This window comes from Eleginops maclovinus, chromosome 2 (assembly GCF_036324505.1).
Source record: "Eleginops maclovinus isolate JMC-PN-2008 ecotype Puerto Natales chromosome 2, JC_Emac_rtc_rv5, whole genome shotgun sequence".
NCBI lineage: Eukaryota > Metazoa > Chordata > Actinopteri > Perciformes > Eleginopidae > Eleginops > Eleginops maclovinus.
In genome coordinates, this window is record NC_086350.1 from 12,086,625 (window position 1) to 12,113,652 (window position 27,028).

At 39.4% G+C, this 27,028-nt stretch overlaps 2 protein-coding genes and 1 long non-coding RNA gene across 5 annotated transcripts in view; 2 read left to right on the top strand and 1 right to left on the bottom strand.

Moving 5' to 3' along the window:
* Positions 1 to 2,374: 2,374 nt before the first annotated feature.
* On the top strand, positions 2,375 to 6,092 carry LOC134881610 (uncharacterized). The gene is made up of 3 exons (XR_010168070.1): positions 2,375 to 2,498; positions 3,313 to 3,372; positions 5,968 to 6,092. It is a non-coding gene; the product is annotated as an uncharacterized LOC134881610 (long non-coding RNA).
* Positions 6,093 to 10,116: 4,024 nt separating this feature from the next.
* Positions 10,117 to 13,338, bottom strand: c2cd4a (C2 calcium dependent domain containing 4A). 2 transcript variants are annotated; one of them, XM_063910325.1, is made up of 3 exons: positions 13,163 to 13,338; positions 12,017 to 12,170; positions 10,117 to 11,883 (listed from the first exon to the last, which is right to left on the bottom strand). In XM_063910325.1, exon 3 carries the CDS (start codon positions 11,874 to 11,876, stop codon positions 10,530 to 10,532), a length of 1,347 nt encoding a protein of 448 aa, XP_063766395.1. In that variant the 5' UTR covers positions 11,877 to 11,883; positions 12,017 to 12,170; positions 13,163 to 13,338; the 3' UTR covers positions 10,117 to 10,529. The 2 variants fall into 2 exon arrangements, with proteins under 2 accessions (XP_063766395.1, XP_063766387.1); XM_063910317.1 differs by having other exon boundaries at positions 10,120 to 11,901.
* Positions 13,339 to 14,507: 1,169 nt separating this feature from the next.
* The window catches only part of tln2b (talin 2b), a 75,448-nt gene continuing 62,927 nt past the window's right edge, over positions 14,508 to 27,028 (top strand). For both annotated transcript variants that reach the window (XR_010168376.1, XM_063912731.1), the window contains exon 1: positions 14,508 to 14,606. The gene's annotated coding sequence lies outside the window, so the exon portion shown is untranslated. The remainder of the gene's footprint in view (positions 14,607 to 27,028) is intronic.

Consider the following 27,028-nt stretch of genomic DNA (forward strand, 5'->3'; position numbering starts at 1 on the left):
AGCATGGTGAGAGAAAGGGTCTCACATTGTGTATCCCAACATTCATGAGCCCGGTCCCGGTGATTGGGTGTAAACAAGTGTCTCTTTACCGAGACCATACTTCATGATGAAGTAAATACTTGTAAATAATTGCTGTGGGCCAGAATAAAGAGATATCCGAGGTGCATAGTGTGAATCCAAAATAAACAGAAAAATGTATTGCTCATTTTTCTGTTTATTTCTTTGCACACCTTGGTAAAGAGATCTCTAATCTTGGTATTTGTGAAAGGGATGCTGTACACGACCATTACCCTCTGTGCCTGAGTGTACGTGGTTGTGCCTAAACTACATGTGTGAGTCCAAGATCTGATATCCAAGGGTTGGTTGTGTGTAGATGTCAAATTAGCAGGTTCAAACCTTTTCAAATATGTTTGGTGGGCAGTAACAGTGCATTTAATATCTCATCACATGAGCCTTGTGCACCTTTGTATCCCATAACCACATTGATTTGAATTGACTGATATGGGGTTGTATCACCAGCAGATGGCGGCACATGTCTAACTTTTGTTGAAGTGCAAACTACCTGCTAAAAACATCACACTGATGTTTAAAAAGAGGTAAATACTAAACATTAGAGACATCCATTACTTAAACATCTACATTAGAGAGATCAATAAGCCATTAGCTCAACTGTTATGTTCTCACATTAAACTGCAAATAGTAAGTAAACCAGAACGTCTGAAATGTCTTATTCAAAACATTTTAATCACCATATCTCTCCTGCAGTCGGAGGAGAAATAAAGTCTCTCATCAGTAAACTTTATATTCTGATTTGGACTTTGTTCTCAATCACTCAAATGTAGTCAAACATACGTCACAACATAACTTTAGCTAGCAATGTGTGAAGGAAACATTCTGAGACAAATTGGTGGTAATTTCCTATTCCTAGCTAAATGCTTTACATACAGACTTTCCTGGTACAAAATTAAGCGTGTTTAAGTGTCTGCAGGCATGTACTAATGTGGCAAAGTTGCAGGTCATTTCCTTTTTGTAGAAATAATAGGTGCCTGAGGCTATACTCTTGAGTTCTCTGAAACTGGACATGGAAACTATGACACATGTGAAGCTGGGAAAATGAGGAGGTGGCTGTGTGGGAGTGTGTTAGATTTTTTTTTAAAAGCACCAATCAGAGGAGCAGATAAATTCAGTTTTGAACTCTTTCAAGTTAAGTACTATATTCACTTACAGTACGGGACATTAATGTGGTTTAATGAAAATTATATCACCATCACACAAGGCCAGCTGCAGGAGGTTTGATCAAGCTAGCCCTTAACAGGAGAAGCAATCAATTAAAATATATTGGCTCAGGAAACTATTATTTTAAAATAATTAGACTTTGTCTCAGATCCTTGTGTCTGCAAAGTGTACTATCACAGGTAAACCTTTCACCACACCTTGAAGCACATGCAGGCGCAGTATAGACAAAGTTTTGCATGCATAGAACAAACACACACACACACACACACACACACACACACACACACACACACACACACACACACACACACACACACACACACACACACACACACACACACACACACACACACACACACACACACACACACACACACACCACTAACATGTGTACAAACACATGCAGCCTCACATGGTGAGAAACATGTGCCCTGCTGAGATCTGAGCTTTGTGGCCTTTGAAACTCTCGCTTTCAACTCGCTGCATGAGGCCAAGGATACCCAGCTGTGGAAAACATGCCACATTGTAGCTCTCAGAGACAAACTGGGCAATAATTCACCAATTAAATCAATTAAGGTTTTAAAGAGAGGTAAAGTGGTTACCCACTAAGCTTCAATCAGATTTGGATGCCTGCATGGCTAATCAAATAAAAAAGTGTTTTAAGTGTAGATTGTGGGCAGAACAGCAAATGAAGCGTATAATTATACAACACAGATACTGTGGTGTGCGAGGCTATGTAGTTTGGAGGCTAAATCAATTGACTTTTGATTTACTGCACTTTAACTGTCAAATTAAATCATGCCAAATACTGTATATGAATACATGAAATAACAAAAAGCAGCACCAAGATTTCATTGATAATAGGAATGCCAGTAATTTAGCACAATTCCATAAAAAGATATAGGTGAACTCAATTTTACTAACAACTAGCTCAAAACAGGTATATTTTTTCAGGTTTCCCAGCTGAAAAAAATGCCTTTATTTGAGACAACATAAAAGAGTTCAGTCATTCAGCCAACTTATGCTCTCAAACAATGTGGATTTTCTAATTATGGGAACAGCAATAAGCTCTGACCTCATCACTTCCCCTTTGCACAAACCAGGGTCAGAACAACAGAGACAGCCAATAAAGAGATGACGCCAGCTGCCATTATGTGGACTCTCCAATGTGACTCTACTATGAGGAGGATAACAAACACCTTTACGAATGTACTGGGCAAAGAAACCATATAGCACGTCCACAACAACGCATCATTATAAAGGTGAATCCAATCAACTGAAACAGCAGCAGGCTAATGAAGATGTGTTAAAACAATTACTTGATTCATTGCTATGTTTGCATTGTTCATTTGTTAATTGAATGATTCTAATTGATTTAATCAGAGAGAAGACAATGTTTTGGTTTGCTGGTTGTATCTTCAGTAAGAGAATGTGCTGTTTAGCCCAGTTTTAAATCACTGTAGGCTGGCTATACTATTGAATGTGTTAAACGTTTAGTCAGGAAAAAAACAAGAAACCTAAGATATGACAAATTGTTATGGACATTTCCACATTTTCTGAAATTCTAAAATGACGAGGCAATTTATGGAGAAATAAAGTTTGTGACTAAAATGGGTGAAGTTGCACTACAAATGTAATATAAACTCACAATTCCCAATCAGTAATTATTATTTTTTTAAATGAAAGAGGCTGAGTACAAGACAACTGTCACTGATTCTACATTTAAGAAGACAGTATGTTAGCAGAATGATGCTAGGCAGCAACACAACATTTGCAGAAAAGCCAGTAAAAAAAACACCAAGTACAACAATCCAAAACAGTCAAAGAGGAGTATATTTCACTTCTTCTTAACTCAACATGTAAGCATCATATATCATGTTACCAACACTGATCACAGGATAACCAGACTAGACAATAAGCCAATGTTTCACACAACACACTGAAGACAGCAGATTTAGCATAATGGGCGGTTAGCAAACAAAACATAGCAGCTAAGCAAGCGTTAAAACACACAACACAGCTCAAAATACATTTCAATTAACACACAACTGTTCACCCTACCTTGTTCAAATGAAGCAAAGATATGCATCAGAAGAGTCTTTTGGAAGAGTCGCCAATGTCCAAAAATCCCAAAAGGTGAGTTACTTCTCCGTCTTGAAATTAGTATTTTAAGGTGAAGTTACACCTGATGCATCTCAATAGTCCTGCATTTCTTCATGTTGTTTTGAGTTATTGACAGGGCAGCTTGATAGTGATATTCTACTTAATTTGTGACATTACTGTAGAGCCCGCATTAAAGCTAGGCCGCAGATAGCAAAGCAAATCAGAGAGAAAGGATCCAAAGATTGAACAGGCCGCCATTCTGCAAAAGGTGCGTTTGATTAATGATGCAGCGACTGGACTGGATGTCATGTGTGGAACAAGTTTCAACCGAACTGTTGTCCTTGGTGTGTTTTCTTTACCCAGCTCAAATAGCCATGATTGCAATAACATCGTAAAAAAAAACAAGGTAACAAATTAATAAATATTAGATGGTCTCCCTTTGTGGTTTTTTTTTTTTTAAAGAACAGGATATGCAATGCTCCCCTTAAGCATTGCTGTAACCAATCACTCTTATTATTTTAATACTGCTCACTATTTTAAATTCCTCCCATCTTTCGCAAAGCACTGAGTTCATAAAAAGGGCTTTGTTTATGATACACACTTTACACTGTATTCAGTGTGTTATCCCAGACTCTGAAGATTAGTTCACAGAAAAAACAGGTGTTTTAAAGTGCTTTATGGTCCAATATTATATTTGATATAGTAATTCTACTGTCCTAGAAATCAAAACATTTCCTTTTTCACCTGTGTGAAAGACCTGGGATCGTTTAATATATAAAGAACATTGTAAAGCCTTTTCAGTATGGTTAACAACATTAAGTAGCATTGCACTGCACTCGCACCGACACATTTGGAACTAGAAAACATGTTTTTTTAAGTTTCATAATACACCATAGACTCTATGACATAGAGGATTCAAGGTGTCATCATTGTATTAGTCCCTTGAGGCAAGACATAATTCTGACACTTTGTGACAAGAATGAATATCTAAAGATACCTAATTGAAAGAGAACCTGGATTGTGGTGAAAAAGCTTCACCCACAAGCACTCATCTGTCATTTTCATAACCCGCCCAAAGACACCTCCGTCTGTGCAGTCTTAGCATCATCAACTGAAGCAACAGACAAAAGGTTAAGACCTTTATTAAGGCAGTATTAGTGTTTCAAAAGCAGCCAATTCTTCCTTCATTAGATTTATTGCAGTTGGTATATTCTCTGACATTTGCTGCCATGGAAAATTAGGCTTATGCTAACTTGAAAGTGCAGTTTTGGAGCTTCAGTTGTGAACGTTTCAGGGTTAAACTCTGCTGTCTGACACAAGGCAAACTCTTTTCTCAGGGCCAAAGGTTGTGAAACATTTGTTCAAAATGACACTGCAATAATCCCTGGTCTGTATCAGTTGGTTGCCCAGTAAACCAAAATGGCAAACAAAGACCCATAACCTAGCTTCCATGTTTACCCTCAGTTAAATAACGTGACTGGAGGCTGTAGACCAATCGTTATCTATCGTTCCTGATGCTGTGTTATATTTACAGCCCTTTTATGAATCATATGATGATACAGTATCCCAATGTACAGATGGGAATGGATTTTCCCAAGTCAGTGTCCTTCTATATCACACAATACTGAAGATGTGAACATCTCACAGAGCCCATTGTGCTGGTTAAGATGGATTCATGTTTTCCCCCTTTCCATTACTAAAGTTCACCAAATGCATTTAAAATATGAATAAATCCCAATAAGAGTGACAGAGGTTCAGGTTGCTTCATAATGTTGGTAGAAATTGAGCTAAAAATAAACCTTATTGCAATTCAAATGAATGAATGAGGAAGGGGGCTTTCATTTCTATTAAGTATTTTTAAAGCACGACAGAGCTTTGAAATCATAATTAAGCTTTAATGGATCTTTTGGTACTTCAGAATGCAAGCAGAGGAGCCTGTGTTTCATCTAAATGAGACTTCTAACTGTGTTGCTGGTTCATTATAATAAAAATGGCAATTCATTGAATTAGGTATTTGTGGAACTACCGTGACTTTGGATTTCTCCCCTAAAATAGATAATTAAGTTGACAAATGATATAGTCTGAGATCATAAGTGAACTCTGCAAATAAACAATTTGCTCTACAGTCTACAACTTTTAGAAAAATCTCAAAGTCAAGGACAAACAAAGTCAAGGGAATGGGGACTGGGAGGCCCCTCTGTGGTTTGAATGTTAGTTGTGTAAGTGGATCATAGTAAGTAGGACAGTTAAAATGACTCAGACAGACCCAGATGTGTCTCATCGCCTCTTCCTCTCAGAGAAACTGATCAAGCACCAGACTGGGGGTGGACTGGGTAGACAAAACTTACTGGCTAATGACCATAATCATACGATGCAAATAGATTTGGTCTTAAAGGAGATTTCATCTATTTGAAAGGATTTCCCACCACTTAAAAAATACACTTTAAATTGTTTTCAGTATTGACACTGATTTTGATGAATACTTTTTTACATGCATGAAATTATTAACTTCTTTTTAAATATGTTCAAGACAGTGTGGTTACATTGTATGTATTTGCATGCTTTTCTCAAGGCAGCCTGGAATATTCACAACACATAATCCAGACTTTCCCCCCTGCTTCATTTCAGATGCACAGGAAGGATCCATTGACAGCTGGCTTTGGATGCAAGCAGCAGCATGACTGAAGCTGAGATGCATCTGAATCAAACAGACAGGGACAGCCTCTGTCAACTTATGTGTCGAAATAAAAGCATCTCACACATGAAAGGACGAATCTCCATGGTTTCCCCTGGAGCTGAGCCTGGTTGCCATGGAAGTATAGGCGCTATCGCAAGAGGTAAAAAAAACACAGACAGGAAGACAGTGTCATCTTTCGGTGCTCAGTGCCTAATCATGCACAGTTAGTTTTATTTTGGGTTTAAATATACTTGTCGTTGCTATGTTATCATACATTTTCTTTGTAGATTAGTATTAAAGAAACTTTAGTCATATTATATATTGTTTATTTAATCACCACATTGTTGCTCCCTTTTGTTAAGATGGACAAAAGTTAGCTATTAATCAAATGAATCCAGCTATCCTGAGTCCAGCCCCCGTCACATGATCTGTGTCCTGGCAGACTGTTTGCCTAACTGTTTAATGGCTATGCAGACAACATTGTGCAAGCCCTGTCCTGATTGTCCAAATGCATTTAACCATCCCAACAGCATGTTCACAAGGGTGATCAGACTTATCACTGGGGGCAACTGAGAAATGAACACACACAACTGCTGTGTTGCACAAGGCCTCATGATGAGTTATTATTAGCCTTCCCTTTTTACTGACGTACTGTCAAGATAACCAACAATTAAACAGCCCTGCTTGTGAGCGATGGCCTACTGAAGCAACACACCAGCTTCATATGGAGTCTCAGCACCTACTGTACGTATGAGAGCATGGTTGAGCGAGTTTAAACGCCTTGGTTATGTTTATATAAGTGTGATCAGATGTGAGGAAGTCCTGCCTACAGTATGTGTGGTTGTTGTGTACTGAACCGGTCACGCTTGGACTCGGCTCCATGCAGAGCCTGAGGTGATTGAGTGGGTGCTGTCACACAGGACAGGTGCACCGACTAAGTGATGAGTCCGCTACGTGCAGATACAGTACAACATGAAGTGTTCCTGACCTTATCATATACCAGGAATTTCTATACAGATAACAAGATGTTAGGTGGTTCCATCAGGTTGAATTTGGCCATTTTTTAAAAGACAGAATGGTCATTGTAACACTAGAAAAATATTAATAGGGTGGAATATATAAGTCAAGTAAATCTAATTACGAAACCATAAAGAAGTGCAGGTCAGTTCTACCAAGTTTCTCAGCCAAACCTTGGACTTAACTTTATCTGTTTTGAATTATATTTCACATCAATGTGTAATACCTTAATTAAATACTGCAGTCCCAGTGAGATTGGAGCCCCACCAGGCATCGGCAGTGTGTGTATGTGTGTGTCAGTCAGGTCTGGTTTCATCTTACTGTACATGATGTGACCTGACTCAGCCTAATGACGCATCTAAAATAAAGTGTATAACTAATCTGGTGCTTGATGAACATTGAAGGAGGTGTTTACCAATTTGAAGAGTGGGGCCATAAACACTGGTATCATGACCCTGAAACAACAATCACTCAGCATCACGACTGACATCATGGAATATTTTAAAATGTATTAATCAGGTCATTTGATTAAAGCTGTTTAATATTGTAAAAGAGGATTACATCTGGCATTTGAAAGGATTTATCTTTCTTGTATCATGTATGCAATATGCGCGACTATTTAAGGGGGAAAAAAATCCCCCTTCCTCCCCTTCCTTATCAACTTACAATAGAATTTCCTTTCTTCTTCAGAATATTTCACCTTAACATCATCATGTATGACATCTAAAGGCCATTTTCACAGGACATTTGATTGATTGCAATGGGAGTTGGATACCAAATTACAAAAGAGTTCCACTAGCCATTGTCCCTATTTCTAAAGCAGCTGTTACCCTGAGAACATCAGTGTGTGGGGTACCTACTGGTGACCACATTGGTCAAATATGTTTACAGTGACATTTGACGTTGTCTGCTATGTGTTTTGGCACAATACACAAGCCTGGTAAAACAGAAAATGTGATAAGGAAACTGGTTCGAACAGACTGATTTACACTGGGTAAAAGATATGGTAGGGGAAGGGGAACGTTTGCTTTTCTAAGATAAAACAATAACATTTTCCCTCAATTTCAAGAAAAGAAAGGTTTTGCAGCAGTTATAAAATTGAATGGTAGCTGGACATTTAAAATATGACTGTTTATACAACTACATTAGTATAAGTATACCTGATGTTTTCAAAGTGAAGTTGTTGTCTATTCCAGCTCATTACTTGTAAATGTGCATTAGCTAGGCAAAGGCATCCTGATGAATGAAGGTAACCAGGCAACTGTTTTCAGACACTTGAGATTAAGCCAGTGCACTTCCCCTGTTGCGCGTTTGCATTCATGGTGCACAGCTCTTAGGGAGACAGATGTTTCCTACAGATAATATGAAATCACTTCTGATAATCAGAAGTAAGTTCCAAAAACACTGCAAATTATGGACCTACACCCTAAATCTTGTACTCCCATTGCTGAACGTTACAGTATGTCTTTAATGTTCAAATGGCAAATATAAACATTTATTTGAAAAATATAACAGTGCATTTTAATCAAACATACGATATACTTATATATATTTAACTTCTAGAAATGTAAAAGAAAGGTATTTTGTATTTTAAAATCATGTAAAACGGGGAAATGGTTAATGAAACTGGGATACATTTATTATTTGGACTTACATGTGTTTTCCAGGAAGTAGCCGTTTTTCGAGAGGTAATATCAATTGCTTACAAGCCGTTATTTGATGCTTTTGTTCGGAGCAATTCATAGACTTAGTATGAGCGGCACCAGCTTGGATTCAGGCCCTAATGCTGCTGTTACAAATGTGCTATATAGAACCAACGCTTCGGCTCTTTTGAGTGAAGATAAATCAGTGGAAATCCCTCTGAATCCTATCAGTGGTTGACCAGCACGGGGAATCACCGGTAATTCTCTTTACTACAGGGTATTTCACAGCTGAGTCAACACTCAATGTAAAAGTGTCCAACAGTATCAACCTCTTCACAGGATCTGGAAACGCATCCTTTTAGGAGAGGTATTGTTGAAAAATGTAGGTTGTCTGTGTGGGATGTTTATGTGTTCCTTTGTTGGAAATAAGATGCTCCTATGTGTTCTGATGGCTCAAAAGCGTGCACGTTAGGCTTGGTATTGTAGAGACACAAAACCCTAATTTCCATCAAAACAATTGAGAAGGAAATGGAAAGTTTTTGTGACTACGCTGAATCTGTAGTTCAAACTGAAAGTGGATCATGAGCTGTATTTGTCCAAAGGCTTTTCACAGTCGCACAATGCAAATTGTAAAATATTTGCATTATAAAGCATACTGCATTACAGACATTGAACTTTAACACCAATATCCCAGTAGGTTACGAGGTTAAAAGCTAACTATATGTATCTCCTCACATTACTGTATGTTGTTTTGACATCTACTGTATAACCAGCACTTTCAGTCCCCTATCAATGCTTTTCCTAACCCCTGAGAAACCTATTAATCTTTAACTAGTAGCTATAGAGGCAGCCTGAGCTTTTAAGCCTGATCTTTATTGCTGAAAGCAGCAGGATATATATGCGCCTGTAGTCTACATTAAGAGCTCCTGCTCTGTTCAGTTGAGTAAACATGTATGTATATTGCATGGAAATGTGCAGCTTTTTGTCTTCAGCATGAATTGAGTCTAATCTGTTCTGTAGTTGTCTGAAAAAGATCTGTCTGTCTTTATAATCAGCCGTTTTCTTTTATTTTTCCCTTTAGCTTCCCTTTGATCTTTATTTGAAAGGTTAAATGTGTACATTTGTTTAAATGCATGATTTAAGGAAATAATCTTTACTTAATGATCTCTGATGCAAAGTTCGGTATTTTAAGGCTTTACCAAATTCAATAACATAGCCTGGCCTTGAGTGAGTCATATGATATAAACACATACATTCTACTTCTAGAGTACGGGTTGTTCTGTGAACATATTCAGTTATTGACTGTAATTGTTATAAGTATTATGCATCCATACGAAAAACAGATCTTTATACTGATCAAAATGATGCATCATCGACAGTGAAAAATACCCTCTCAGGTTTCTGGTTTCTAGTGTTATTTTAATCATTGGAAAGGTCAGGAAGAAAACAACAGGCTTATGGGAGAAATATGAGACTGCAGTAGTCTCCGGCCAGCTCATGCTGCTGCCACATTAACACACCAAAAGGCTGTATATCATTATATTTACATGTTTGTGTTTGTTTATCAGCAAACCTTAGGTGAGGATTCACTTTGGTCGTGCTTCTTCATTCATGCTTATCCTAAGCATTGAATCATAAAAATGCATATTGAGAAAATTCTGTTATTTTTTCAGCAGTGACACAATTTATGGTGTACATTTTTTTGTTGTTGCATATAGTCTTATTTTAAAATGTATTAAAGACAAACAATCTCATTTTTTTCAATAATTTAATCATTATAAAATCTTGTTTTACAATACAAAATTGAAAATAAATAATTCAAAACATAAATGAACAGTAAAGGAAGTACTTATTTATGATGTCACAATGCTAGAAAGAGGCAAATCGCAGTCACCAAGGAGATAGTCTCTTTTCAGGGTGGACATTTTGTTCACCACTTTAAAGCGAAGGGACCGCTGACTGAGGTCTTCCTCTGAGATACTATCAAAGAAGAAATCCTCATTGAAGATTGGATTACGGCTCTTTCTGATGACTGTGCTGCGTTGCTTCTGGACTTTTCCGGGCACCAGAGAGAGGCTGACGCTGCAGTTGATAATCTTGGGGTCAACAGAGTGTGGATAGAGGCCCTCAGCACTGATCAGTCGAACCCGTAGTCTTTGGTTATCCGGGCAGTACTCTGCTGAGAGTCTCAAGCTGCCATCTCTCCCTATGGGTGCCATTCTTTCCTTCATTACCCTCTCTTTGTGCAGAGTCATATCCATGGGGAATATATTGGGTGGCGCCAGTCTGTAGCTGCTTGGCAGGCCTTCAGCTAACCCATCTGATGCCCTCCTCATGACATTGGGGCTATTGTCTGTGGAGCTGCCTTCATCTGTGGACAGGGAATTGTTCCTGGACACCATTGCCTTCCTCATGTTCCTTGACAACAGCAGTTCATGGCTCAGTGCTTTGAAGAGGGAAGACTTGGCAGGGCATCTGGTCAGCAGTGGCGAGCTGTAGGGAGAGGATTCAGTAGAGGAAGTGGTATCGCTGTCCAAAGCGGCCTGCCAGTTCAGAGAGTATCCTCTCGGGGAAAGTCTGGAGGTCAGGGAATTGAGGCTGAATGAGGATGGAGAGGATGAGGGCGAAGTTGAGGGGGAGATTTTGGAGCACAAGCTGGACCGACTCCTGGGCAGCAGCAGGGGAGAGGAGCCAGGATCAGAGTGGAAGAGCGACTCTTTCCTCCTGGTGTGGGGGCTCTCGAGTAAGGTGCAGAAGCCATAGCAGGTCTGAGCTCTGGCCATGTGTGGAAGAGACAAGGCCGCCTGGCTCTGGGGATCCGCATTGGTGGTCTCCTCGTCACTGCAGCCTTCATAGGGGCTCTCATCCACACTCTCCACCTGGATGATATGCGGGTTCATGAGCTCATAACGTGTAACCTCTATCTCAGGGCTAGCCCTCTCACAGGGAGACGCCTTGATTACTCGAGCAGGCCGGCTGTGCTCCGTATTCTTCATCTCCTGCAGGGAGGGGATGGTTGGGGGGATGCAGAACTCTGGGATGTTGTCTGGGGTGATGACGTTAGGACACAGGGAAATTCTTTTGGGTTTGTCTCCTTTTTCTCCAAACATTATGTCTCCAATTTTAAAGCTTAGTTCTGCAGATGGGAGAGGCAGGTTTGATCTCTCCACTGACACACGGATCTTCTCCACCACCCACATGGGTCCTCTGGTAGAAGGAAGGAAACTGTAAAATCAAAAAGATATAATTGTAAATTGTGGCATTATCATCTGAAATTAAGCACTCAAAAAAGTCAATAAAAGTGTCTGCAACCATGAACTTTTCAGAAAGCTTTCCTTACCTTTATATTCTGAAGATATAGATATTCCACGAGGCTCTCCCACACAGAATGGACTGTTAACTCCTGCTTGAATTTCAGACAGTTGTGAGAAATCCCAGAGGCTCTCTTGACAGCAGATGGAGCTTCTCTCTTGGCAGGATCGGCACATCTGTGGCTGTTTGAGAGACAAACACAGTTTAAATGAAGCAGGAAACCAGTGGATGTAACACACGCCCCCCCACACTGATTGCACAGGATCCTCCCTCTCTTGTTTTCCACTGGTTCCCATGGAAATATCAAACTACAACAAAGCGCATTGCCCCTGTAGTAACTGCAGTGAGATAAGCTTTTACTTTTGATAAGATGCTGTATATGACTTTGTTCTGTGAACACAAACAAGGTTATCTGATAAGATACTTATCCAAAACATGTTTAGAACATTTGAAGTTCCATTACCAAAAGTTAAAGTGATAAAGCAGGCCTGGCTCTAGAGCAACAGGTCAATCTGGCCTCTTTATAACTTTTACTGAAGCCTTTGTGGTATACAAATACAGTAAATGTTGCAGGTGCAATTGGCTTGGTATAAGTACAATAAACTGTTTATCTACCAATTTCATGTCTTCGTTGAAGCTATATCACACTCATTTATTTATTGAAAAATTCATTCAAAAAATCTTAAGATGTTGAACACATACAGTATGCATTATTGCATCATCACTTCACTCGGAAAATTCCAGGTATAGTTTCCATTTCTACATTCAAATGTCCCAGTCATTCAGTGTGATCTACAGTATTTGGATATTGGATGTGGTAGTTAAAAGGACATCTTGTAAAAATGAATAATGAATATCCTATTTATATATTTTTATATATATTCATACACTGAACATAGCTCCGTTAGGTCTTCAACCTTCATTGAACATTGTCATATCAATGCTACCCTCTTGTGGTGGCACACACGTTATAAGATAAATATTACCTAAATGCAGGCACAGAAAACTGTTGTAGTAGTAGTAGTAGTAGTAGTAGTAGTACAATACATACAGACGAGGAAAAGATTAAGAGACCACTTTAGCATTATCATGTTTTCCTTTTTTATTATTTGTAGCTATGTCTTAGAGTTAAATGATTTTTTAATTTTTTTATTGTATTCTTTAAACTACTTACAGTTTTTCTGTTCAAGCCCTGCGTCAGTTGCTCTTGGTTTGGTGTGTTTTCAATAAGATGCTAATGCAAAAAGGACAGTCCCTTTACTATTGTCCCTTGGCTTATCTTGACTCTCTTGGGATCCTGGAGGGAAAGGAGGGATCCTGTCAAAACAATTCCACTCTGCCCTGGCCAAGGTTCAAGTGGAGTAACTTGTTTACTATGCGTTACCAGGCAGGCACGAAAGGACAGAATGATGTCAGTGCTCACAATATACCTGGAAAGTCCTAACTGGAGGAACTTCTCAGAAATCTTGTGTCTCTCACACCAAGGTTAAAATAATGAATGTGAGGTTAATCATAATGTTCATACACAAATTCTAACAGTTTGAATGACAATTATATGTAAACTAAAGTTGTACACACCAATCCACAGACAAACATACTGTTGGTCTTTGTATGAGTCTTTGTGAATAGATGTACTTATTACATACAAAATATATACGAATAAGCAGGAAGAAAAAGTTTCAAATCCATGATGTTTTTAAAAAGTAAATATGTATACTGTATTTTAATATGCAGTTTATTTCTTGACAGCAACTGTTTTTTTCCCCAAGCGTCTGAGCATATGATTGCATGGATGCTTGAATATCCCCATTAGATGGCAGTATCTGCTCAGATTAAAACACAACAGTGGGCTACACTCACATAGATGACACACCGAGAGAAAGATATTTGCCTGACTGAATACTCCCTAACCAGCCACAAACTCATCAAATGAAATATAATACATTGTTTATGAAGTCATTATTGAATATGCAAAATAAAACACTCCTTCAAACCAAACATGTTATCTCAATGTTTCTTTTTCCCGATGCCTTTCGTTGTAACCTACATAATGGCCTACTGGGTACTTCTTTTCGCTTGACAGGTTTTAACATCAGCTTCCATGTGCCATTCATCTTGTGTCAAATTGGGAAAGAGCCAGCAGTTATGGCCCGTCCTACACCGATGGAAATCAGCTTACACTCTTTCGGCAGGTGTAGTTCACTGCATGAATTCAACGCATTTTCAAAAAAGGAAAGATGTCAGTGTTTTAAATCTATCGCGCGTTAATATCTAAGCGTGCATGGGGTTTACATCTGTCAAGACGATTTTACCTCGCACGATTGCTCATCTGTATATGTGAGCCTAGCGTTGAGCCTTTAAACCTATCTTCATCTGGCTACGATGTATGATTATCAGAAACCAGTGGTGTCTATGACGCTGCTTCCTTTTTACGGCGCATAGATATGCGGTCGTTTCTCTTTTTTCCCATCTCTCTCCACTGTACGATAAAACGAGGAGGGGCTTGATGCCGTGGAGGAGGCAGGCAGGCAGGCTGAGCTGACCCGCTTGCGGTGTGTGTGTATCGCTCAGCCTACATCCAAGCCAGTTCGCATGCATTAACGAGTGACAAATATCAGGTAGGATTTCAGCTTCTTTTCTTATTTCCCCCATGTGTGTTTTCAAACCCTGGCGCTGTTGTTCAAGGTGCTGATCCTCCCAAACGGTCTCACTACAGGGAGGCGAACCACTCGATGTTGGCTCAGCAGAAGCGCTGGAAACATCTCATATTAACAGCCTGCAGACGACCTTTGCACATGATAATCTGGTGTGTTTCACTTCGCCGTGTCATTGCTTTTATTTAGATTTAACAGCGGCCGATCTGCTTCATCCGGTGCGTTATTACGAGCCTGTCAAATCTACGTCTTCGCCTAATGTGTGACTGACTGATTTTGACATTGACAGATAAGAGTTAATAAGATGAATATTTCATTGACCTACTTGTTTGGCGTTGTTGCTGCATGTTAATTATCTAGGCTTGCCGAAAATCGGAATGGGCAACTAATGCTGCCCAGCTCCAGCATCCGTGCTGCTCTGCAAAGAAATGTGGTGTACAGTAACTTGGACTTGACCTGAATGTTATCTGGATCGGCTTAACATCAAAGCTTTGTGGGACTGTCGTAGCATGGAGGGATGTAACCACTGATGATGTACAGTAGGCTGACAGAATTGTGGGAGAATAGGCAGGGGATACAATTCTATAATGGTCTGTTTGGTCAAGTTTGTTGAGTTTGTCAGCCCACTAATCCCTCGGCCCAGAGATTGAAATCTGCATTTTTTTGGATCTCTATAAGAATTTTTTTTCTTCGCCCCCTTGGCACCGGCCTGCTCACAGAGGTTGGAGTGAATGCTCACCTGGCTACACTTTCTCCATGACACCCGAATGGGGGATGTGCATCCCCTGAAGGACATGACTCCCTACTGTAGGCCGCCCTGCTGCCTCATACAGATGTGTGTGCGCTGTCAAATGTTACTGCGTGAATGTCGAATACAGGGGCCTTGCAATACACCCATACCTTTCCATGGTTGGTTTCACATCCAGGTCATTAGTTTGTGGAACAAATGTATGAGACTTCGGCTAAATTGCTATGCCAAACCACATTAGCAACACGTCAGCCTCTTTTGACATTCTCATTTACAAGAGAAGCTTTTGACTGCTATCACAAACTGTTAAAAAAAAATCACCCCACCCCACCACAGTATTAGCGTCTGAGCTTTTTCTATGAGAGGCGTCTACGATATGAAGGGTCAATCCAAGGATACTCATGGCGTGAGGAGGGTTTCAAGCAAAGATTGAAGGGTGACATGTTTTTCGTGAGTGATGTCACTAGAAGAGTCAAGCTGTATCAGAAGGCAGCTTTGATTCTGGATAGCTTTATACAGTAAGACACTACTGAGAGTCCTGGGGCTTGATTGCAAGTGGGAGTAGCCGTACTAAAAATGGATTCCTTGGTTTGTAGAGGATAAAATCATCCGCCAACCACATTATAGGGAAAGGTATGGGCTCCGCAGCATTTTTGCATGTTTCTTAATTGATTTGTATAATTCCTACATAACATCTGTGTTTGTGTTTGTATTCAATTAGATGCTAGAGGGCTGCTTTCTGGTTTGACATGTTCAGAAAAGTTAACAGTCAGCATACAGTGTCTCATAGCCAATGGTTTGGTTGACAGATGATGGTGTCAAGCATTACCATTTTAATGTTTTTACTGTTTCAAAGTCTGCTTCATGTATGATGATAAACAGATCTCAGCGCCTGCTTTTAATTAATGGCATTACCAAAGCCATGAAATGTTTCTGTTACCGGAAATATGGATTTATAACCTTAATATTGCTAACATTTTCTGATATACGTCTTCAGTGCTTTTTATAAATGTGATAAGGATGATGATAGAAAAATGTTTGGGATTTTTAATAGTTTTAATTGTGTCTGTTGTGTCACATAAAGTCTTTAGAAAATAAGTGTTCAAAAGCTGAGTGTTAAAATGTGCCAATAGAAAATTATCTCCAGATTACATAGTGTTGGAAAGGCTTTATGAAATACCTTTCCCCTATAATGACATTGAGCTGGATTGTCTGTAGGATTAATGTTTGGACTAGCCATAACATATTTGCTAATTTCTTGACGTGTGTGCATAAGGCATTGTGCAATCCGATATCTAATTTTGCAGGAACACTAAAGCTCAATAGTGGTACACTGCACCTGTTGGTTCACCATACAGTAAGGGCATTTGGCTTGCCAATGTTGAGTAAAGAAGCAAAGACCTTCCAAATCTGAGCATCTGCAATGAGCACTGCACACTTTCCTACAGCACAGTACACAGATATAATTAGATCACAGCACCACCAATGTCACAAGCTCACATGAAGCATGCATCTGCCAGCGGCAACTGATAAAAGCTTAGTGTTCCATCAAACAACACTGGATACTATTCACAAGACCCAAGGTTATAAAAGCAATGTTTGTGAGCGTGTGCCAAAAGAAATACAACTTTTAAACTTAAAACATAATAAAGAGCTCAAACCGGTAGGTAATGTGAACATTCTACATTTCCTCATGCTTATCTTTTGAAGTATTAGATACTGCAATTTCACTTCGCTGTGGTAATTAAAACTAAGCACTATTTAAATGGTGCCTTTTTCCCACTCATTGCCAGCTATTGAAGAGGCTATTACCACAGTGATTCCGTATTATGGGAAGCTATTAAGGATATCTCTGCTACAACAACTTTAGTCCACTCTCTCAACTCTGCGCCTAATTTACTGTGAATCACAGGTCTCAAACATGGCCTTTAAATACACCATGTGCTCCCGTAAAGTGCTTTTAGTCAGTGTTCTTTCAAATTGTGCAACCCAGGGAGAAACATACAATCGTTGAACTGTTCCGTAAATAACTGTAACAATGTTCATGCATTTTCAAGAAAGTATTTTGATCTACAAAGTGTTGAGAACAAGCACAATAGTTAAAGACAAAGGCTCAATTGTATTTGCTGTTCATTAGAAAGTGATTTTCCTCTCAGCTGTTTCAGTTGCTCCGTCATCAAGAATACATTCCTGGTTGGAATTCCCCAGGAAATGTTCTGCTGGTGGGGGTGGGAAGTAAGGGTTTTGAGAGTCATTGGAGAGAAAGATTGTTGAACCATATTTAATGCATGAATGTGTAGGAGGTGGAAACTCAAACACACCCCATGCTGGTGCTGTGACCCAGCCTTTGTGTTTCATCTTTACCAGTGAAATAGATCTCTCTTGTGTATTTTCTCGCTGCTGTCTTTCTGTGATCACAGCCTCTTTAGGGCCTGGCTTGTTTCCAGATATGTTTCTATAGAACAAGAGGTGGATGTATAAGCTGGCAGCCATCCTTACTCCACCACATCAATCTGAATTCATAATTTCCGGTATTTTTTTTACTAACAGATGACTGTGGCAGGCAGTCAATATGTGAGAGCTATAATGCAGATGGGAAATATTTTCACTAGTAAGGTTGATTTCACATTAGATTAAATTGGGGAACACATGATTTATAATTGTTGGCTATTCCATCGATGCGTATCAGTATGAGCATATCCACAGGTCAATCAATTGTTGGTCCAGTAATGTGCAGCAGTTTAATCTAACAATTGTTACCTTCAAATTTGGTGATTATATCTTCAATTATATGATGTTACTTTAATTAAAAAAGAATGCTGTTGATTGTTGTTTCCTGTTTATTTTTTTTGATCACATCAGCAGACCGTGTTCGCAGGACACAACATCAGTTATCATAATTAATCTAGAAAGACAAATATTATGTAACGTGGTAATATATTGAATTGATTAATGAATAGTGGTGGCTGACACAGCACTTACCAAAGTATTTACCTTACATGTGGTCATAGTCGACGCGGCCGTGGTGATGCGTTAGCGGACTCAAGAAGTAGGTCAGTTGCCGGTGTGGTGTGTTTCGGGTCGGAGGCAGTGGCACAGCCGTTGGCACTCCTCATCTGCCGGTCAAAAGAGCTGCCAGTTTAAAGTAGCAGATGACAGGTCTGACCTCCCCGTCATGCACACAGTATTGCCCCCCGACTGGGTCAGTGGCATAAAAGAAAAGAGGTTTGATCTGAGGTCTCTCTCAGCACCAGCGGTCAGCTTAAGTAAATATCTACCTACTTACCTTTGGTTGCCTGGCTGCTGATACATTTTAGTACATTTAGGTTTTCAACTCTAGCTAATCTAATTAATATACTTTTACCAAATCTCTTTTATGTGTTTTGAGGTAGGACTGTTCTTTTAAATTATGATCAAGCATTGAGCAAGGCATCTGACAAAAGCTTGATTAGTTAAGCTGACATTTTGAATAGTTCACTCTTTTGCAAATTGCATAAATAACCCTATTAGCATTCAGTTGTACTTGTCGTAGTTTGTAATACCCACTATTTCAATCTGTTATGGCTCTGTTTTGGTCTTACGGAGTCACACAGGAATGATTAGGAACATGAACCACTCTGCCTGAGGCAAACTGATTATCAGTGCTAAAGCTCATGTGATACCTGTGCTAAAGATCATGTGATACACAGCCTCCTCTGAAAAGGGGAGAGTGACTCCATTAATGTTTTTTTTGTCTCTGACAGGTTTCTCTGTTTAACAAGTTTGAGGGAATACAATGAGATTCCATTGTCATTGCCTTACGTTTGAGTACAAAAGGAGAAGATGTACTCTATTGTGTTTGAGTCAATAATTTCCCTTCTGTTCTTACAGTACAAAATGGCAGGTTCGGTTTTAATGGAGACAGAATCCATAGAGCACAGTTGACCACCTTGTAGTCTTTGTTCATGGCTGCTTTGTCGATTTGCTGTAACCAGCCAAGCTTCTTGTAAGGTACCACTGCTGAGAGCATCTAACTGTCTCTTTGTTGAGAGATTTGAAGGTATACACCCGTTTTTTTGCACATTCACAGTTTCTTTTGGCTCTGATATAATTCATAGCGAAGAAATGTAATCACTACTCTAAAGTATATAAGCTGAGATTCTGTTTTTATTTGTGCTCGGATTTTGGTAGAGTTTGTTGTAGCCAGTACCACAAAGGAATCACATTAGAGGTTTACTTTCAAAGGCTGTGATTATTTTTGCCCCATTTATCAGCATGCTGGGAGTGTTTTTTTCTGGCAGGGGGTCTCCTAGGGCCGCCACAGGAGCTAGAGGTCAATGACAGTGGGGCAGAGATCCAAATGATCGAGACACTTGCCATCGATCTGCATCAATGATACATAACAGCCAAATACAAATACACTGATAACACAATACTTTCACTTAATAGTAAAGATCATAGAGCAGATTTGAGTAATCCCAGTTTGTAATTTGTACATGATAAGAAATCTCCAAAGTTCGAGAGGCTTACACAATTTTTAGACAGTGAAAAGGTAGTTGCATTTGGACAGAGGTGAAATGAAAAAAAAAAGGATGGATAAAGTAAACACAAAGATATTGCTGGCGAACGGCATGGTACATCTTGTTTTAAAGAGAATTGACGAGGCAGTAGCTTCACATCAAGGTTAATTGAGGGCTGTCAGGTCCTATGTGTTCACAGCAGCTCTCAGGCTGTTTTTGTGACTGCCTGAGGGGAAGGACTCCTGTCTGAAGAGCACCACTAAAATTACTGCTATCCTCTGCTCTGATCCTCTGCAGGCTGCAAAGGCTGCTGATCGAGCGAGAAATCCCCCCCACACTCTATTTTATCCGTCCTCTCTCTCTCTCTCTCTCGCTCTCTCTCTCTCTCTCTCTCTCTCTCTCTCTCTCTCTCTCTCTCTCTCTCTCTATGCTCAGGGTGATGTAGTGTCAGCACCTTGAGTCTCAAAGAACTGTGGACTGCCCTGACACACTCTTGTTGAAATGATTTCACATTGGCCTCGATGGCCACGCGGAAGTGCATTTAGCAGCTGTATTGTAAGTGGTGATGTTACTTTAGCCTCTATATTCAGCTCATCAGCAGTGCAGTGACCTTGTGTTAAGGGCAGAGGGACACTCTGGTTACCATCAGTGGAAAACAATATCTACAGTCGTTGCTCTGTTTTTGGTGATGGAATGATAAAGTTGTCTCATACGACCATGGCATGATTTGTATTATCTACCCTAGGATTTCTTAGCTTTTGCTAACATGTTGAAATCTGAATTATATTATTATCTTATCTAAATGTTTTATTAATGCTGCTGAGGTTCTGGAAAGCATTTAACATATGAGAACTGTGGCTTCTTTGTAAGTGAGAAGAAGGGTTTATAGAAGGAGCACTACTTTTTCTAAAGATTTCAAACAATACTCAGCGTTACTTCATTATTTAAGGCTATTTACTAAAATACAGCATAAAGCACAGGCACAACTTTAAAAGGTGTGCATAGTAAACAGTAGCACACAGGCACAGCATCTAACATTTGTTCTTTGTTTTAAACAATTACATTCATCTGCCCTCATAAAGGTGTCGACTCAACCTTAGTTGTTCTGCTGATCCTCTGGGTCAAGTGCAACATAAATTCTAAATGGTCGCTTTGGGAATAGGGTCACCTGGCCTGATGGCACAAAATCATTAGCAAAGGAGGAAATTGTAATTCAAGTCAGGCTTTCATTATACAAGATCTTGATTCATACAGTAACCTTGTTTATCGGTGCATTGTTGTTCTAAGAGCTGAACGAGAGCTGAATATAAATGTTGACTTTCCGGAAAACATGCATTGTCTGGAAAACCAGAACTGATGAGCTCACTTGAGTTTGTGTTCAATTTCCTGTAGCTGTGTCAGCAGCCACTGAAGTGAGGGAGATATCAACATCCTCCTAAAACAGATTGTAATATAAACCCTCTTCTCTCTGCATGTCCTTTTAACCTATCATTATATCCATACCATATCCGATTTACATGTAGTACACAAAAAAGGTCTCTAAAAAGCTATACAGAACACAAAAATGGGCGAGCTAGCATTCATTTATCCCCTGTAAATGATAGTTACTTTGCACACATTTCATTGTGTGCTTTTTTTCCACTCAGTGTTTTCAAGTTTACTCCTTCGCTGTGGCTTTTCTGTTGTGCCACTGGTTAAACCTGCTGCTGAACATGTGCATTACAATATTACAGGTATTCAAAAGAATAATCATGTTATTTTTAGAAGCATTAGTTCATTTTATCTACAGCTCTGAATCATGTTGTCAAACTCAGTGAGCCATCAAAGCAAGTGGTCATTGTTCCGATGATGCACTGCCTTTTCCATACAGCACAACATGAATGGAGAGGGTTTATGTAAGATGAGACATCTTGAAAATGCTCTAAATAGGGCAACCATTATATGCCTACTCTATGCATGTGCTTGCATGTTTTCACGGATACTCCCTAGCACTGAAGATGTAAAAGCTGCTGGATATGAACTACTCATAACTGTTAGCATTATGCATGGATAAAACAATGGCTTATTGCGTGCTTAGCTTTGAATCAAAGCCCCTAATGAACTTGGTTGTACGAGACTGTCAACAGTTTTGCACCAAACAAAAAGCTAATATATAGTTGATGCTAATAAGGAATATTTTGTTCACTGTGGAAAACTGATATTTTATGCACACTACTCTAAAGATTTATTATGACATTCAACCTTATACAAGCAAAAGAAACATTTTGCATAATGTGGGTAGTATTATGTGGGCATCTCAAGGCACCTTGAATCTCATTTTTAAATTGGATCTCTTTCTAAAGGGAAGTTGTTAAATATTTTTCAGTAATGCTGTCATCTCTGTATTTCTTCAACATCCCCATGAAATTGTTAAGCCGTGGTCTTTTCTATTAATGCAGTTGGCATTGGTAAAGTGGATGCTTTTTAGATTGCTATTAGATCTGCATAACTGAAGAAACTGCCGTCACATAGTCCCTCATTTCATGGCATTTGACTTGCAGGTCTAGCACATATGGATCCTTCTTTGCAAACACAAACTCTTGTCATCATCTGTTCATTTTTATGTTGCAAAATGGGGAATATATCCAAGCATGACAAATGTTTTATGTGTAAAAATGTGTAATTCTGCAACACTGCAACTAAAACCATTAGTAGCTAATAAGAAGGATCCTGTCTAAGCAGTTGTCATTAAGCCTCTTCTACAATAAGCAGTGTTTCATCAAGAAAACTTCAAAACATTTCCCCCTGATAGATATGAACAATTTTCTACGGGTGCATACATTTTGCTCTTTCAAATATTTCCAAAAAATCAGCTTTCAACAAATGGCACAGCTTGAGCACTACATTTGAAAGATATAAGATTAGAGAAGTGTTGAAGGGGAGTCATGTATCTTTTTTTTTTTTTTTTTCCCGAAAGGAGATGCTGTGTATAAGTTTAAAATGATATGGTGTTAAATTCTGGCAACCCTTACCATCTGTTGGGTCTGCTAAATGGCAGCTGTTAGCTTCTCTCTCTGTTGAGTCTTCAGTTTCTTCAGACATTAGATTGATGGACCTGCAGCCAATAGAGGATAGCTGCTCCCCCGCAGTGGATATGCTACCCCTGCAAGGCTATACCCACGAGATGACACCCTCTCTCTCCAGTCTGGCTGGGATGGAGTCATGTAACATAGCCAGGTGTGTGTGCCAGCCTGAGGTCAGGGGTCATTCCAGTGCTAATGATCACGGCTCTCTTTGAAAACGGAGGAAGTGACTGATGTTCAGCTTGCTGTCTCTGGTAAATCATAATTTTCTCTGATTTGTCTCTGCCATGTCTCATTCATTATCCATGCTTTCTGCCCTTTTCATAATCCAAAATCAAATGTAGTTCTGCCACATGTAGGATTATTGATGCGGTTATTTAATGACTGTCAGGGTCTTTGGCATATATTTGTGATTTACGGCCTTTGTGAGGAGCTCATACTGGGAAACATGCACTATATTTACAGTTTGATTTGATATCTGTGTGCCTGGGAAAAGCCTGTCATAAATTACAGGAATCACATAGAGTGAGGCACTGTGAAGCTTTTTAAATTCCCCACTGGGAGGTGGGACAAAGAGACAGCGGATCAGGCTGTGCTCTGAAAGAGCGATCTGTATGCAACTTCAGTGGGAAACAGCATCCTCGACACATGGCACAAGCTCAGAGGCATTGCTAAGAATGTGGCTGGCTTGTCATGTAAGGCGGCTCACTCTGCACTCTGTTAGCTCTAGCCTGCAAGCCCTCCTCATCAGCCACACTTTGTGTAGATAGGGATTTCTCAGGGTATTTTAGGAGGAACTGCTCGGTTTCTGTAGTGCAGTGATTCCCAGGTATATTTATTCCCAGCAGTATTTTAGTGATTGAGCCTACATTTAATTCAAATCAGCAGCAGTAATGATGCGCTGACAATATGTCCTGTGCATGCATAGACCAGGCCTTTACATCCTACATGTCTCACTGAGATGGATCTGTCTGCCTCCCTTTGGTGCAGAACTGTGGGACTAATTGAATTACACATCCCCCTCCTCAGCTTCTCTGTCCCATGGGAGTGCACGACTAATCATTTGGAATCTCTGTTTTTCAGAAATGGGGAAGGGCCAGTATATCAATGGTTCTCCTATGAGCAGCCAACTGTAAAGCCATTTATTTTTCCATAACATCTCCATAGCTACCCTAGGATTAAATGTCGTCACTCCAGAAGGCTCCAAGCCTTTTGACCCCTGAAGGTCATGGTCCCGCCAGCTGGTGCCCAGATGTATTCCACTAAGCTACACTGCTCTTCTCAGTGAAAGAAGGGTTCAATTAAGTAAGTTGGCTAATGACCTTTCTTCAGAGCACAATATTTGAATGTGGTTACATTTATGTCACTACACACATTAACTGTTCTTGAATATGTTGGCCCAGTTTGTAATAATAGTTGTGTTTGGATTCTGCTATTTAAAGAATGTGTATGAATTATTTTTGCATTTTGAGTATACTATACTATTCTTTATACGTACAATTTGTACTATACTCTTTATTGTTGGAAAGCAACTAGTGTAAATGACCTTTGCACTGAAATAGATTATTTTTTTCATGTTTTTTTCATGATGATCGCTTGAGGTCCTACTTCACCTGACTTTCCTGTGTACAGCTAATTGATTTTCTAAATGCTTCACTTTTAGTCATGATATTTATGTGAAGAAAATCAGTCAACATGAATGTAGTAACAAAAAGCTGCAGCAGCAAGCAAAGTATTCTGTACCTTAGAGAGGAAAGTGTTCCTCTTTGCCCTCTGTCAAACATTGGTAAAGCTGGGGTGAAATTTAGGACATTGGGTGTCCCTATCATCTGTCATTATGAATCCCTGCGACTTTCTTTCATTGTCGCCCTCTCATCATAAATCAGATGTACTGCTACATCTGTAGTGCCCATGCTAATGAAGTCACACCCAGTGCAGAGACACAGCATTGATTTCATTTCCTGCCTCTGTGGCTGCTCCCCGGGTAGCTCGATGGAGATTACATGGCGATGTCATATAAAAGGAGAGATTAAAGAATCTGTATCCAACTGGAGTGTCACAGCTGTGTGCTCAGCGTTACAATTAGATGCAGAAATGTAAGAGACGGCAGTAGAGATGGGGCTCAGTACCATGGGCTTCGTCTCTTTCCTACAGATCCTTGGAGCGAAACTTTTTGTCTTGTTAGCTCGTGCCGGATGCGAAGGTTGGCAGGTTGCTTTTCTCTCCCACACATCTCTGCCAATGAATCGGGTGATGCTTCTCCCTGTCAGACATCTGGGGAGAGGCTTCAATGAAATGGATGGGTTGTCCAGTTATTACAGGACAGAGGAGGGCACCGTTCGTTGGCTGCCTGCATGCTTGCCTGCCTCCTTATGTGCTTCCCCAGTCCCTGCAGTCTGTCTGCCAGGCTTTCTTATCGGTGGCAGAATCATAAAACAAGCTAAGACAAACTTTTACTGAATTATTCAAACACATTTAACTTAAAAAATAAATAAAAGAATGTTGTTAGTAGTTGCATAAAAGCTGAAATATCTTAATGTTTAATGTATTGTTTTACACCTTTCTTTGGTGCGATATTCTAGCATAACTGCCAATTTCAATATGACTGAGAAAATTAAAGACAGTGTGTTTTCATTCAATGAGCACTTTGTTGATTTCTGAGACAATTTTGATGATTCATTACTTATCATTTGTATCTTAAGTTGCAGCTTTATTACCATCATACAGCGAAACTGTGTTAAAAGTAGGGCTGGGTATCTTTCCAAATGTTCAATAACGACACCATGACTTGTCCCTGGGTGTTCATTTTATTGTAATTTGTTTTTTCAATACCCATTTTCTAAAATCCATTTTAACCAAAGATATCACAAATTAGAAATTAATGGACTTTTTTTTTTTCTTCCGATGTGTAACGTAAGACAGACAACCACCAGCACTACTGAATCTTTGTGAAACTGTGCTGCATGATTATTAAGTTACTTACCCCAATGAGATTTATTTCTTAGGTAATAACATTAGGTATGAATGACAAGCCTTTTTTGATACTTAAAGTATATGGACTCAAATCTGTTGACCTATAAGTACAGTTTAGAGAACCTAATGTGTATTCAATTGTCATTCACATGACTTTGTCAGTTGAAATACTGCAGCTTCCTTTCTTTGTATTTGCCCCTCAATGCACAGCAATGTTTAAGTGTTGAAGACCAAATGCCCTCAAAATAAGTTTTGAGACACATATTTTGAAATGCTTCTTAGGCACATTTAACCATCAGCCCCCTTTGGACCCATTCATCCAATCAAGTTTTAGAGCAGATGCGTTCTAGTGCCTTAAGTGTGTTTCTATGTCAAGGCACTCAAAACAATTGGGGTGTTTCAAACTCTGAACTCACATGCTTGTAGCATATTACTGGGTTAAAGCATTGCAAATGCTTTAAGCTTTTTTTGTAAGAGATTTCATTATTTCGGTCTTGAAATCATGTGCTGCTCAATTTGAGAGTTGCTCTGTGTGCACTTTCAACCTTTAGCCCACTAAACAGTTTTAGTATGTCAACTTACTTTCCGTATGACTAAAACCCCTATAGCTATCACCATTACAAAACTAACTTATTTGGGTAAAAAGCTAACGTTGTTGTCCTAATGTCACTAAAAGCTAATAGCATTTTGTAATTTCAGATAACAGCCTCGCTATTATTGTGATTTATAATGGTGGAGCATCCAAAATACGTACTTTTCACATGCTCTGTTTGACAAAACATGCTAATGTCCTCCATTTTCTTTTAGAGAAGAGAACCGCAGTAGCCTAATTTACTGCATGCAAAAGATCCTAGAGACAGTGCACTTTAGGCACTTCCCCCTGCTAAAATACAAGGAATAGCTTTGTTTGTTTGTAACTCGGACAGATCATTACAGATCAAATGTCAAAGGTTTTTCCATGTTCCAGCCCTGTAGCCTGTGTTCTTTCTTTTTGTTCCTACCTTTGCTCAGCACATTTTCTGTCCTTCAATGAAAATAAAAGTTTGTAACAAATATTTTGGACAAACTAAGTGAATCCAAGCCTTAAGCCAAGTTCTTTCTATT